Raw genomic sequence first — 11,564 nt, 5'->3', positions numbered from 1 at the left:
CGCTCGGCGCCCGCCAGGAGACTCCGGCCCGGCTCTGCGGGGCGCGCAGGAGGAAAGCGGCGGGGAGAGCGGCCGGCCTGGGGGGAACCACGGAAGAGCCCAACGGGCGCCCCGCTTCCCAAGGACGCGCGCCCGCCGTGCCAGCTCTGGCCTCCGGGTCTCCGCGCGCCCTTCCCCCCCGTCTCAGCCCCGGCCTTCCTGCAGCTGCTGTCTGAAGTGGATGGGCCAAAGAGCCGCTCAGCCCCGCATCTGAAGCTGCAAGTAATCCCCGGAGCGGCGTTCGGCGTTCGGGAGGAAGGCGGTGTGGCCCGAGGCGGCTTCTTCAACGGCGGGACAGTTTTTGCTGTGCCCAAGAGGAGATCGGACTTGATAGGGGCTTTTATCCTGCCCTGATTAAGGAGAACAGCTGGCAGAGACAGACCTGGCACTCAGCGAGCCAGCCCTGCTCAGCGCAGCAATCCAGATGTGTGGCACAAGAGGCAGCACAAACCAGGATCAACCAGGGCACCTTCGGGCACTGCATGATGGTTCCACAAAGAGGTCAAAAGCTTCCCAGTAAAAGGGATCAACCCGGTCGATCGCTAAGCCAGCTTTTATTATAATTTCTTTAAGGCAAACATCACTTTCTTTTCTTTACACGGAAAACAGGCCGAATACAGTCAAGGGCCAGACAAGGGCCAGACGTATAAAAGCACAAGGAAATACACGCTGGTAGGAACTGAGTATCAAAACGGGAAAAACAGGAGGTGGGGAACAGGGTGCCAACAGCAGTAACCTCCCAACTTCGTTTTCTTTAAGAATTCTACCCTTCCCGTCACATCCCCGTCTTTCCTATCTCCCCGGTTTGCAGTGCTAGAGGCATTTTTCTGCCTACCCAGAAAATATTTCTTTTTGCAGAAGCCAACTATGGGAGAATTTAATACTGTTGCACTGTCAAGGTAAAGAATACAAAAAAAATAATCCCAAATCCTGGACAGTGTAGCTTTTTATATTACACAACGATCTGCCATTAAAATAAAAACAGTTACCCAAATTCACACACGTGTGGACATTCCATAAGTGGGGTGGGGCAGGAAACAGCTGTCACCAGGGCAACCTTTTACTCGCTACTGGGTGATTTATTCCTAGGTAAAAGAATAGGCCATTTCAGTTTTGCAGCCTCTGTGCCCCAAAGATTATGCAGGAACTGTCTAACTTGGGCATCTCTCCACTGAATTTAATTATTGCGCCTGACAGTATTTAGGTATATTTTTTTAAATATATTTTATTAATTTTTTTAACAATCACCTTAATATTTGGTAAACAGCATGTTATCTGGGTTTTTATTTACAAACAATAACAATTAGTTTCTATAATTCCCGCCCTTGTGGGTCACACTCAGACATCCTCGTGGCTGCCTCAAAGAGCTCTCCACAAAGTCTTAAGCTCATCTGGACCAATTTGGCTAAGTGATGGGAGCCCCCCCACCCCCCAGTGAAGGACTTGAGTCCAGTGGGAATTGGGCCCAATTAAAGTTTCCGTAGTACACTTTTTGGACAAACCCATTTGCTTTTTGAGGACCTCAGTTTTTGAAGGCGGCTGGTGTCTGCTGAGAGGAGGCAGTAAGATCCCGGGGATGGTCACACCTTCTGACGTCCATAGTTACAGAGATGCATGAGGATATTTCCTCCCAGGGTTGTTTGCCCTGGGGTGGAGGCGGCGTCTTGCTGGGTCAAGAGTTTAGGATGGGCCCTTGATTGATTGATTGATTGAGCAGGAAGAATGGAAGGCCTGGAGGTCTCCAGATGCTTCCCTTGCCCATGGCAGCACCTTTTCCTTGAAGGTGGGGCCCTCACGGTGGCACCTCCGGGAAGGAAAAAGGAGGCAGGAAACGGGGTGGGCTGCCAATTTCTTCTTTCCTGAGTTTTGGCAAAGCGCTGGCGTTCCCGGTGCGCGAGGCCAGAGAAGGCGGGACCGAAGAGAACTAGTATCCTATGCCCCAGACGAGGTCAGGGCTCCCACAGGGGCTAGACGCCCCCGTGCCCCTTGGAGGCCTTCAGCAGGCAGAAAAGGCTGATTAAGCTGCCCAGGAGGATGGCGACAAAGAGGAAGATGAGGCCCACCCAGGGGCCGAAGCTGGTGCCCTTCCGGAAGCCGGCCTCCTCCGCCGGGATCATGTTGGTGAGGTTCAGCATGTAGCCCAGAGCCCAGCCGATGGTCGTGTCCCCGGCCTGCAAAAGGGAAAACCCACAATTGCACAAAGACTCCATCATAGCCAGTCTTGAGCCTCGGCTTGCAAGCCCCAATCCGGAAGCTGCTGCTCTCAGGGCCCACAGCCGACCCACAGCGACTGCAGGACACCTGCCCTCCCCAGGCCTGTTGGGCCTCCGTGCTTCCCGCTCTCAAAGCCACCGGGAGAGCTTTACCTTCTTCTGGAAAGATACGCTGGGGAAGGTGGTGTTGCCGAAGGAGTAGCCCCGGCTGAGGAGCAGGGAGACGAAGGTGGCCATCGAGCAGTAGTTCTGCAAATGGAGCTCCAGCTTCGGTGCCTTCTTGAGCAGCTGGAGGGGCAGAAAGAAACGGCACTCCTTTCATTTCCTTCTTTGATCTGAAGGAAATCTCCATGCTTCCCTCTTCCCCTTTTTAATTCTCACGACAGACTTGTGAGGTAGACCTGGTTTGGAGGTGGCAGCCGACCTCCCTGAAGCTACCATCTCTTGTCCTACTCATAAACCACAGCACTCCCCATTTCAATTCAAGCGCGAGCCCATTTTTTAAAAAGGACTTTGGGTGTAGGTTCTGGGGGGGGGGGAAACTCCTGATGTTTACATGACACACAAAGCTGAATTTGGCCCTGGTTGCATCAGTGAAGGAAAGTCCAGAGGGACAAACCCACCTCACTCCAGGGCGTGCTGCAGAGGGCTTCCGTAGCATCTTTGAGGTCATTCGGTGTGGCTACCTGCCTTTTCATCACTGACCGGAGGAAATCCACCGTGTAGAAAAATGCAGAGAAGGCCTTTAAGGGAAGAGGGAGGAGGAGAAGAAAGAAAGAAAGAAAGAAAGAAAGAAAGAAAGAAAGAAAGAAAAAAAGAAAGAAAGAAAAAAAGAAAGGAAAGAAAGAAAGAAAGAAAGAAAGAAAGAGAGAAAAAGAAAGAAAGAAAGAAAGAAATTCACTCAAGATCCTTAAAGTGATATGACCAATGGGGCCAATACAACACATTTTTAAACAGACAGTCAAATATATAGGATAATGTGTGTCACCTCTATTTCATAAGGGGAAGGAGTGGCAATTGCCAACCCAAACTGAGTTCTCTTAAAAATTCAGTCCATCCCCAGGACCATGGGGGGGGGGGTATCGTAGCTGAAACTTTGGCAGTGGTACAAGAATTCATAAAGCAACAGGGCACCCCACTTCTGGATTGCTGCCACAGGCATGAATCATATTTGAGGGAGACGCCACTTTAAAAAAGTGCAGAAACGCTGTAAAGTCCCCCCAGCTGACACAGGTGGAAGCGGAAGGGAAGCAAAGCAGGGAATCAACCAATCCATTAAGAGCACACCCTGCCCCAAACGGAAAAGGGGTGTCGTGCCACTCTCCTCCCACAGGGGGGCAGTAGCGTTCCATCCCTGCCAGGAGAAAAGATTTAACAGAATAACAAGAGTTGGAAGGGACCTCAGAGGTCTTCTAGTCCAACCCCCTGCTCGAGCAAGAGACCCTACACCATTTCAGACAAATGGTTGTCCGGTCTCTTTCTGAAACCCTCCAGTGACGGAGCACCCATAACTTCATTGCTTCAGACCCCCCCAGGCCCAACCCTCAGCGAGACTCACGATAAAGTTTCCCTCCACGGGGGGCTGGAAGACCCCGTCAAAGGAGCAGCTGGAATACGTGCAGCCGGTGAACCGGAAGAGGCTCTCTGCGTGCGCCATGCACTGGGCAGGGTCCCCGGAGCCGCTCATGTTCACCGTGGCCGTGGGGAAGTAGTTGAGGGGCTTCTCGGTGCTGGCGCAGGGCGACCCATAGATGCTTTCCATGGGGAAACTGTGTTTGAATCCCTGTGGCCAGCAGGGGTTCTCCAGTCGGAGGGCGTAAGCTTTAGCCTGTGCAGGGAAAAATATAGGGAAGGGGCTGGTTAAGCAGAAGAGAGGGGCAACCCCCCCCCACGCACACACACACTCGGTATCCGCCATCAGCAAGATGGTGGACAGGCCCCTTTCCCTCCATGGTAGTTCAGGGGGCCCCTTGCAGCACCCACCTTTGGGAACATTCTGTCGGCTGACCTGCAGGAGCCAATCCCAGCTGAGGGGCCCTATAAAACCGGACCCTCGCTCCCTGCTTCTCAGTCCCAGCATGTCGGCACCACAACCGCACCCCGGCGGCTCCTGCCCCGGCCGTACCTTCAGCACCTTGGAGATCAGCCTGTTGAGGACCTCATTCATGCCGTAGCAGAGGTAGCTGTGCGTGTAGACTTTGTAGCGTTGCCCGTACAGCTTCAGTGTCACCTCGTTGGCGGGGCTCTCGATGGCCCCCGTGGTCTCGAAGGTGATCTGGGTGGAGGCGCCGCCCAGGTCCATGGCCCCCACCGTGGTCTTCTTGGGACGGATCCACTGCCCGATCCACCCGTACTGGGAAGAGAAGGAGGCCTTCTGTGACATCATGAAGCTAAACCAGTGGCCAATCAGGCTGCGATCTTGCAGTGACGTCAGAGCAAGACCGGCCAATCACAGTAAACAAGACACTTTCCATTTTGCAAAGACCCCCCCGATTAATGGCAAGGCACAGGACGGGGGAGAAGCCGGTCGGTTCTACCTTTACGAAGTTCTCCAGGAGGTAGTTAGCGGTGACCCACCCGAATAAACCTTCATCCTCCCCACTCAGAATCCTGGCTCCCCGGAAGTCAAAGGGGTATTTCTTCAATGTGGAGGTCACCGCTTCAAGGACGCTGCCTGAAGCCTGGGGGTTAGAAATGCTACACACACACACACACACACACACACATAATGAAACACTTGATGGCTTGAACCGGGGCTGACTCGGTTGAATCGGTTCTGCCCCAAGAGAAGAGTGGACGGGAGGAATTGCCCCAGCCATTACCAAGTGGGCACCACTACCTTAGCAAGCTTGAGAAGGGGACAGGATGGCCAACCTCGGCCCCTCTGAGCCCGGGAAACGGGGTCTCCCCATTGGGGCTGGAAGCCCACCAAGACTTACTTCAGCAGCCGCATGCCAGCCGTGGCGCCCAGGTAGAGGGGCGTGATGGCGTGCCTCGCCTTCGGGACGTCCTCCAGGGCCTGGTCAAGGCAGGCTATCAAGCTTTCCCCGGCTGCCGGTGGGTTCGTGGAGTACTTTGAGATGCCTTCCCCTGCAAGATCCATCCGCCCTGAGTCCCTGGCCAGCGGGATCCCCCTCTGGGGCGAGGGTGGACCTGCCCGGCATGCCCAATGGGGTGGGGGGAGCATCTCGCCAGGCATAGAAGGGAGGAAAGTATTTCAGCACCTAACAGAAACCTGGGAGGATTTGCTGAGTTTTTTTCCCTGGCACTGCCTTCTCCTGCTCTCCAGATGTGGTGGGAATTCAGTCCCAAACATCTGGAAAAGGCCAGGCTGGGGAAGACTGCTCTGCTGCAGAGGCTCTCCCCTCAACCCTTGCCAGCTGCACAACAAAGAGCCAGGGTGGCACTGGGTCCAGGCCTTGGCATGAGCCCCACCTGGGGCAGCTAATGTCCTCACATGCCCTTTGAGGAGCCCCTGGCCCCCTGCCAGGCCGTGCCCAAGCACTCCTCCCTCCCAGAGGAACCCACAAATCTCTCTTTCCTCTGGCCCCGCCACAGCCTTAAACCAGGTGAGCCGCACAGCTCTTTGTCCGATGCCCATGGGAAAAAAAGAAAGGGAACAAAAGAAGAAAGGGAGAGGCTGCCCAGACGCCGTTCTTCTGCCAGCACCAACGCACAAAATGCAGAATGGAAACCTCAGCTGGCAGCGAGGCTCATGCCAGCTCTAAGTCACCCTGACCTCCAGCTGCCCCGGGCACAGGACCACCCAGGCCCTCTGCTCCTCAACAAGAGTGCCCAGGTGGGCTCTTCCAGGACCACCCCTGACCTGGATGCACCCCAAGTTGTGGCAGGCCAAGAAGAGGCTCCGGACTGGGGAGAGGAAGGGAAACCCTCCCTGGGTCTGGCCTCCCCCGGCTCTAGGGATGAAGCGACACCCGTCCAGGGCTTTCAACAACATTTCGGGGACTCCAACCGCAAACTCCTTTTCCCGGAAGGACAAACAGCCCCCTCCCACAATCAGCAAGGGGAGGGGGCAGGGGATGCAGAGCCCGGATTCTGCTTACCCTTCACGTGGCAGTCGCTGTGCTGGCTGACAATCCCGGTCTCGTTCTCCTTGTCCGACGGCCATTTGTAGACAAACATGGCCGTGTGGGAAGACCCTGCGTCCAGCACTATCCCATACTGAACAGGAGAAGGAGGAGGAGGGAAAAAAGGGTGATAGAAACATCAGTAAGGGTCTTCTGCGAGTCCCCTGGACTGCAAGGTGATCAAACCGGTCAGTCCTGGAGGAGATCAACCCCGACTGCTCTTTAGAAGGCCAGATCCTGAAGTTGAAACTCAAGTCCTTTGGCCACCTAATGAGAAGGAAGGAGTCACTGGAGAAGAGCCTAATGGTGGGAAAGATGGAGGGCAAGAGAAGAAGGGGACGACAGAGAATGAAGTGGCTGGATGGAGTCCCTGAAGCAGGAGGCGTGAACTTAAATGGACTCCAGAAGATGGTAGAGGACAGGAAGGCCTGGAGCAACGTTGTCCATGGGGTCGCGATGGGTCAGACACGACAACAACAAAGGGTCTTCTCCCACCGGGGCTCTTTCCACATGCCTTAGGAATTGGGGAGGGGGAGGGCAGGCAAAGGACGCTTTTATGACTTTGGCTTTTGCTGCATGGAGCAAAACAACAATTGGCCGAACTTCCATTATCTACAGTACACACGTATTAGCCTAGACACACACAGGAAACCCGCCTTAGTCAGAATCTGGCAGAGCTGAGGCTAAATATTTTCAAGCCTCCCAATTATTTACAGCTCCAGGTGGGGAAATTTGTGGGGCGAGACTCGGGGCTGAGTCCTGTGCTACAAGCAGCAACTTGATGAGTCCTCAGACAGCTCCATCCAGCAGGCAACAAATCAAAATCAACCCCACAATGCGGCAGCAGGTTTTCGGCTTCCGGCAAGGAGGCTTCCTGCGGGGGGCGGGTGTGTGCCTCCCTCTCCTCTGCCCCAGACTGGAAGACCCTCCCAGACTTCAGGAAGAGTTAGGGACCCCCAGGTCGCTCTGCAGCATTGAGACCAATGAGCAAAGGCTGCCATATTTCCGTTCTTTAGACTCCCCCGTGTTTGTTCTCACCTCTTTTGGGTCTGCCACTGTGACTGGCAGGCCCTGCTGCCCTTGGAGGGTCCTGCCAGGTTCCCCCCCCCCCGGCCGGACCCTCTCTCTTCCTGTGCAGACTTCGTTTTCTGCATCAAGGCTCCTCTCCCGTCCTTGAACCCTGCGGATTTTCTCCCAGTTTCTAACTCTGGGGCAGCTTCTCCAAAAGCTGTTCTTGGCTGTTCTCCCTCCAATCCCCCTCCCTATATCTTCACGCTGGACAGCCAGTCGGTCACCTTCCCTGCCTGGTACCCCCTCTGCTTAACCCAGGGAGCCTTGAATGTCCAACTGGACTGCCAGCGCTCCCACCCTTGCTAGAGCCCAGCCTCAAGGCCCAGACATCCCAGCCCCAAACCCTCAGGGGGACTGACCCGCTCACCCCAGAGCTGCACCGGTTGGTCCACAATTTAGAGCCGATGCGTTCCAGGCAAAGAACTGGAATGTTTGACAACGTTCTGAGAGGTTTTGAAAGAGAGGAAGAAGGAACTGCAGAATTAGCCTCTTTGGTCTTCTAAATCTGGATGTCAGCTACATTCCTTGGACCCCAATCGTCACACCGATGTGTGTTTTCCCACAATGTGTGTTTTCCCCCTTGGCCATTCCCAGCCCAAAGAGGCCAGCAAGTTGTGTTTTCTGCTGGTCTGACAATAATCTGTGGATTCTGCACTCTGCCACTCGCCCCCCTTGGCGTTTAATTTGTATGGTTTTAATATGCTGTGAGCCGCCCTGAGTCCTGTGGGGAGAAGGGCGGCATATAAGTCAAATAAATAAATAAATAAATAAATAAATAAATAATTGCCCTGGAGACACTTCGCTAGCAATGCATGGAGCCCACCCATATTCTGCAAAGCATTTCTCAGCTGCTGCATTACGGCAGCCGAGTCTTCTCCCTTCCCTCCACAGCCTCCACAGCCGAGATTAGCCAGATCTGGGTGGGGAACCATGCAGAGGTCGGAACAGAAGACTCTGGGGCTGAAGGCAATGCAGCCCTTCCAGGTTGCCTCAATTATTCGGCCATTGGTGAATCAGAGCAATCCAGGCTAGAGGAAATAACTGAGTATCGCAATTTATTATAATGGCAGAGCCCTGGAATTCAAGCCCCAAATGCAGGCAGGGACTGAGTCACCTCCTCCCACCCACCCACCACTTTCACTTCTCTCGCGCGGAAATGGCACTGAGTTGGCGGCAAGCTTTTGCCAGAGACACTCAGCAGCATCAGCAGGTGGCCTGTTCTGGAGCGCTTCGCCATCCGGGGAAGCTGGCAGAGGGAAGAGGAAGGGCATGCGTGGAAGCCGGAAGCCGTGGGCTGGAAGTCACCGGGTGAGGGTCTGCCTCCTGCCCTGAGGCCGGCACTTCACCTGGGCACCCGGAGAGCCTCATCCTTTAAGGGGGAAATGTACCACCCAGTGCTGGGAAGATGGGAGACGGTCCTCCCCCACATCAGCTGAGCTGGCCCTCCCTGGATTCTGAAGGAGAACATTCTTCCCTCGGAAGATAAAACATGGCTACTCAGAGAAGTCAATGCACACCCAAGAGAGAGAGTGTGTGTGTGTTTTCTCTCCTGGCAATCTCAACAGCAGGCTAGTGGCCTCTACAAGGCGGGAGCTCAGGATCCCTCCTCCTCCTCCTCCTCCTCCTCCTCCTCCTCCTCTGGATCCTCTCTCAGGGGGTTGCCAGAGACTTCATACTTCTGCAATATTTGTGTTCCCTAGCAGTTACTCTGGTGATGATCCCAGGAGGAATGGCCAATTAAAACCACTCCATGCAAGCAGAACTGGCCTTGGGCCACTTCTCCAAGGAGAGGGCTCCCGAAATGGGCAGCTGTGCCAGGACATACACAGAGCCCTGCTGGCTTCCCTAGAAGGGGGTGGGGCAGAGGTCTCTGCCCATCAGCTACCCTGAGGGAGGTGCACATCAGGACCATTACTAGCCCCCCAACAGCTCGGTGGCACTTTGCAGGACCAGCCCTTCTGAGTTTGGAGCCAGGGAAGGAAAGGTCTGTCCCTTGGGACGCCAATGAGTCTGATCCCGCATTGCCCATCTTGTGCCCCCCCCATTCCCAGCTAAACTCTTAATCCTCTCTCCAGCATTCAATGAAGAAAGGAACCCATTAAGTACATTTTCTTTAAAACACGGGGGATACAATGCCAGGCTCACTCATTGTCTCGTTCCAGACCTTTCCGTGGAGGGAGGCAATGAAATCACACTTGGCACCTTCACAGGAGCCCCAGCCCAGCGGGGGGGGGGGGGAAAGGGTGAAATCTAAAGCCAGAGGACAAGCAAGAAACTATTCAGTGGGAAAGCAGGTATATCTGCTCTTTGGGCAACCAGGATAAATCCTTAAATTCTGGATAAATTCCAAGCAAGCAGGCTGGGTCACCAGCAATGCCCCCCCCTCCGTGAAGCTGATCTCCAGCATTTCAAAGCGTTGGCAGGAGGCCGGGCAGGGTCCTCTGGGGCTTTAAAAAGGGCAAGTGTCAGAGGCACAACCAGGTGTGGCGTCCAGAGGACAGGCACATTCCCCCAGTTGCACACAGGAGCACGTGCCTCTTCCCCACAGGCCCTACCCCATTAGGTGCCCAGTCTGCTCCGTGGGGCAGCCCACTGGAGGGGAGATGAGGGAAACGCCATTTGTGCTGGGGGGGGTGTCTTCGGGGCCTTGTCCCGCCCTGCCCCCTCCTATTTCAGGCTCCGAGATGTGTGAGTCAAAAAGCGCACCAGTTCCTACCTTTTAAGGTGAGGAAGAGGCTTGGAAACGCCCTTCCAGCATCCCAGAGAGCCCCCCCGGCAGGCAGCTGCCTCACAGCGGGCATCGGTGCTGTGGTTTGCTAACCCAGCCTCCATGACCCTCTCCCCTTCAGGGTCTGCAAGCAGGTTGCATCTCCCACAGCTTTTAATACTCAGGTAGACTGCTGCGGGGCATGGAGGCTTCTCTTCTTACATGGTGGAGGAGAAGTAACTCTAGTGAAACCTCAGAATTGGAAGCAGCCCGTTTTAGAAGCCAGGGAACTGCAGGGAGAGGCCCTTCGGCTTCTTTCTTCCCTGCAAAATAACCACATAGGAAGAGGATGCTGCTTAAGCCTTTCCTGCCCCCCCCCCCCAACATAGGAGAAGCGATGAAAGAGCCGAATCCCCCAGTGGACTTTCTTTTACTTTGAATATTCATAAAGCAGGTTTTTCCGTTCTCTTGTCCCAGGGCCAAACCGCCCCGATAATCTTTAACTCCGATGCAGAGTACGTGGGTGGGGTCCCAGGCTAGGAGCCCCTCCCTCCTCCCCCCCCCAAGGCGGCTTTCCTGCTGGCACCAGAAAAAGAACCACAAAGAAGCACCCAGTTGATCCCTGCAGGGAACCCGAGAGACACAAACCGGTTTGGCAACGTCTTCCTGGCCCAGCCTTCGCCCTCTTCTCCTGCTGCAGATGCCAAGCCGCCCATCTGCCCCACTTGAAATGCCCCCCTTGGCGGCCAAACCTGCTTCGGGTCTCCCAGGATTCCTCTGGGAAAAGCTGCCCCTACTAGATGCAGCACGGAGGCAAAGCTCCTTTACGAAAAACAAGGATGAAGTCCATATGGAGGACACTGTGCAGAAAACGGTTGCCAAAAAGAAGATCAGAGTAACATTCCTATTGGCAATGATGGGGTTTGCAGTCCAGAAGACCTGGGAAAAGTCTAGGACAGAAAATTTAAGGAAAGGAGTTGCGAGGGGGGGGGGATGCTTTGCCAGTTAGCATTTTGAGAATTAGGAAATGTCTCAGGGAAAGAAAGGTGGGGGGGCTCCCTCCTCCCTCTCCTCCAGAGGTTTCCCACAGCCGAAAGTTTAGCTTGGAAGCTGCCTCCACTTATGTAATGCTGCAAAATTGTCTCTGATTGCTTTGTAAGTAAAGAAAGAAGCAAGGCCTCTCTCTCTCTCTCTCTCTCTCTCTCTCTCTCTCTCTCTCTCTCTCTCCAGCTTGACCATCTCTTGAGGGTGGGGGCAACCTCTCTCCTGAGAGCCCCATGCCTCAGCAGAACTCCCAGCGACAGAGACAGTCTATCTTGAGCTGCCCTGGTGGGCTGCCCAGGCCTGTGGGCACCGAGGGAAGGCCCAGTTTGGCCCAGCATTCTGGCCATGGCTGCCCCAGACATCCTTTCCCTGCTGGGGGAGCGGGATCGAGCGCCCCCCCCC

At 54.8% G+C, this 11,564-nt stretch overlaps 1 protein-coding gene across 1 annotated transcript in view; it reads right to left on the bottom strand.

Annotated features, from left to right (window-relative positions):
• Nucleotides 1-636: 636 nt before the first annotated feature.
• The window catches only part of ENTPD2 (ectonucleoside triphosphate diphosphohydrolase 2), an 11,330-nt gene continuing 402 nt past the window's right edge, over nt 637-11,564 (bottom strand). The window contains exons 2-9 of the mRNA XM_015826609.1: nt 6,317-6,434; nt 5,192-5,342; nt 4,790-4,949; nt 4,378-4,605; nt 3,811-4,080; nt 2,876-2,995; nt 2,406-2,540; nt 637-2,210 (exon numbers count right to left, since the gene is read on the bottom strand). Coding sequence (XP_015682095.1) covers nt 2,007-2,210; nt 2,406-2,540; nt 2,876-2,995; nt 3,811-4,080; nt 4,378-4,605; nt 4,790-4,949; nt 5,192-5,342; nt 6,317-6,434 — 1,386 coding nt within the window. The 3' untranslated portion in view covers nt 637-2,006. The remainder of the gene's footprint in view (nt 2,211-2,405; nt 2,541-2,875; nt 2,996-3,810; nt 4,081-4,377; nt 4,606-4,789; nt 4,950-5,191; nt 5,343-6,316; nt 6,435-11,564) is intronic.

The sequence above is a fragment of the Protobothrops mucrosquamatus genome, unplaced genomic scaffold (genome assembly GCF_001527695.2).
Source record: "Protobothrops mucrosquamatus isolate PMUCROS unplaced genomic scaffold, P.Mucros_1.0 scaffold3202, whole genome shotgun sequence".
In the NCBI taxonomy this organism is placed as follows: Eukaryota; Metazoa; Chordata; class Lepidosauria; order Squamata; family Viperidae; genus Protobothrops; species Protobothrops mucrosquamatus.
This window is presented reverse-complemented; position numbering and strand designations above follow the sequence as displayed.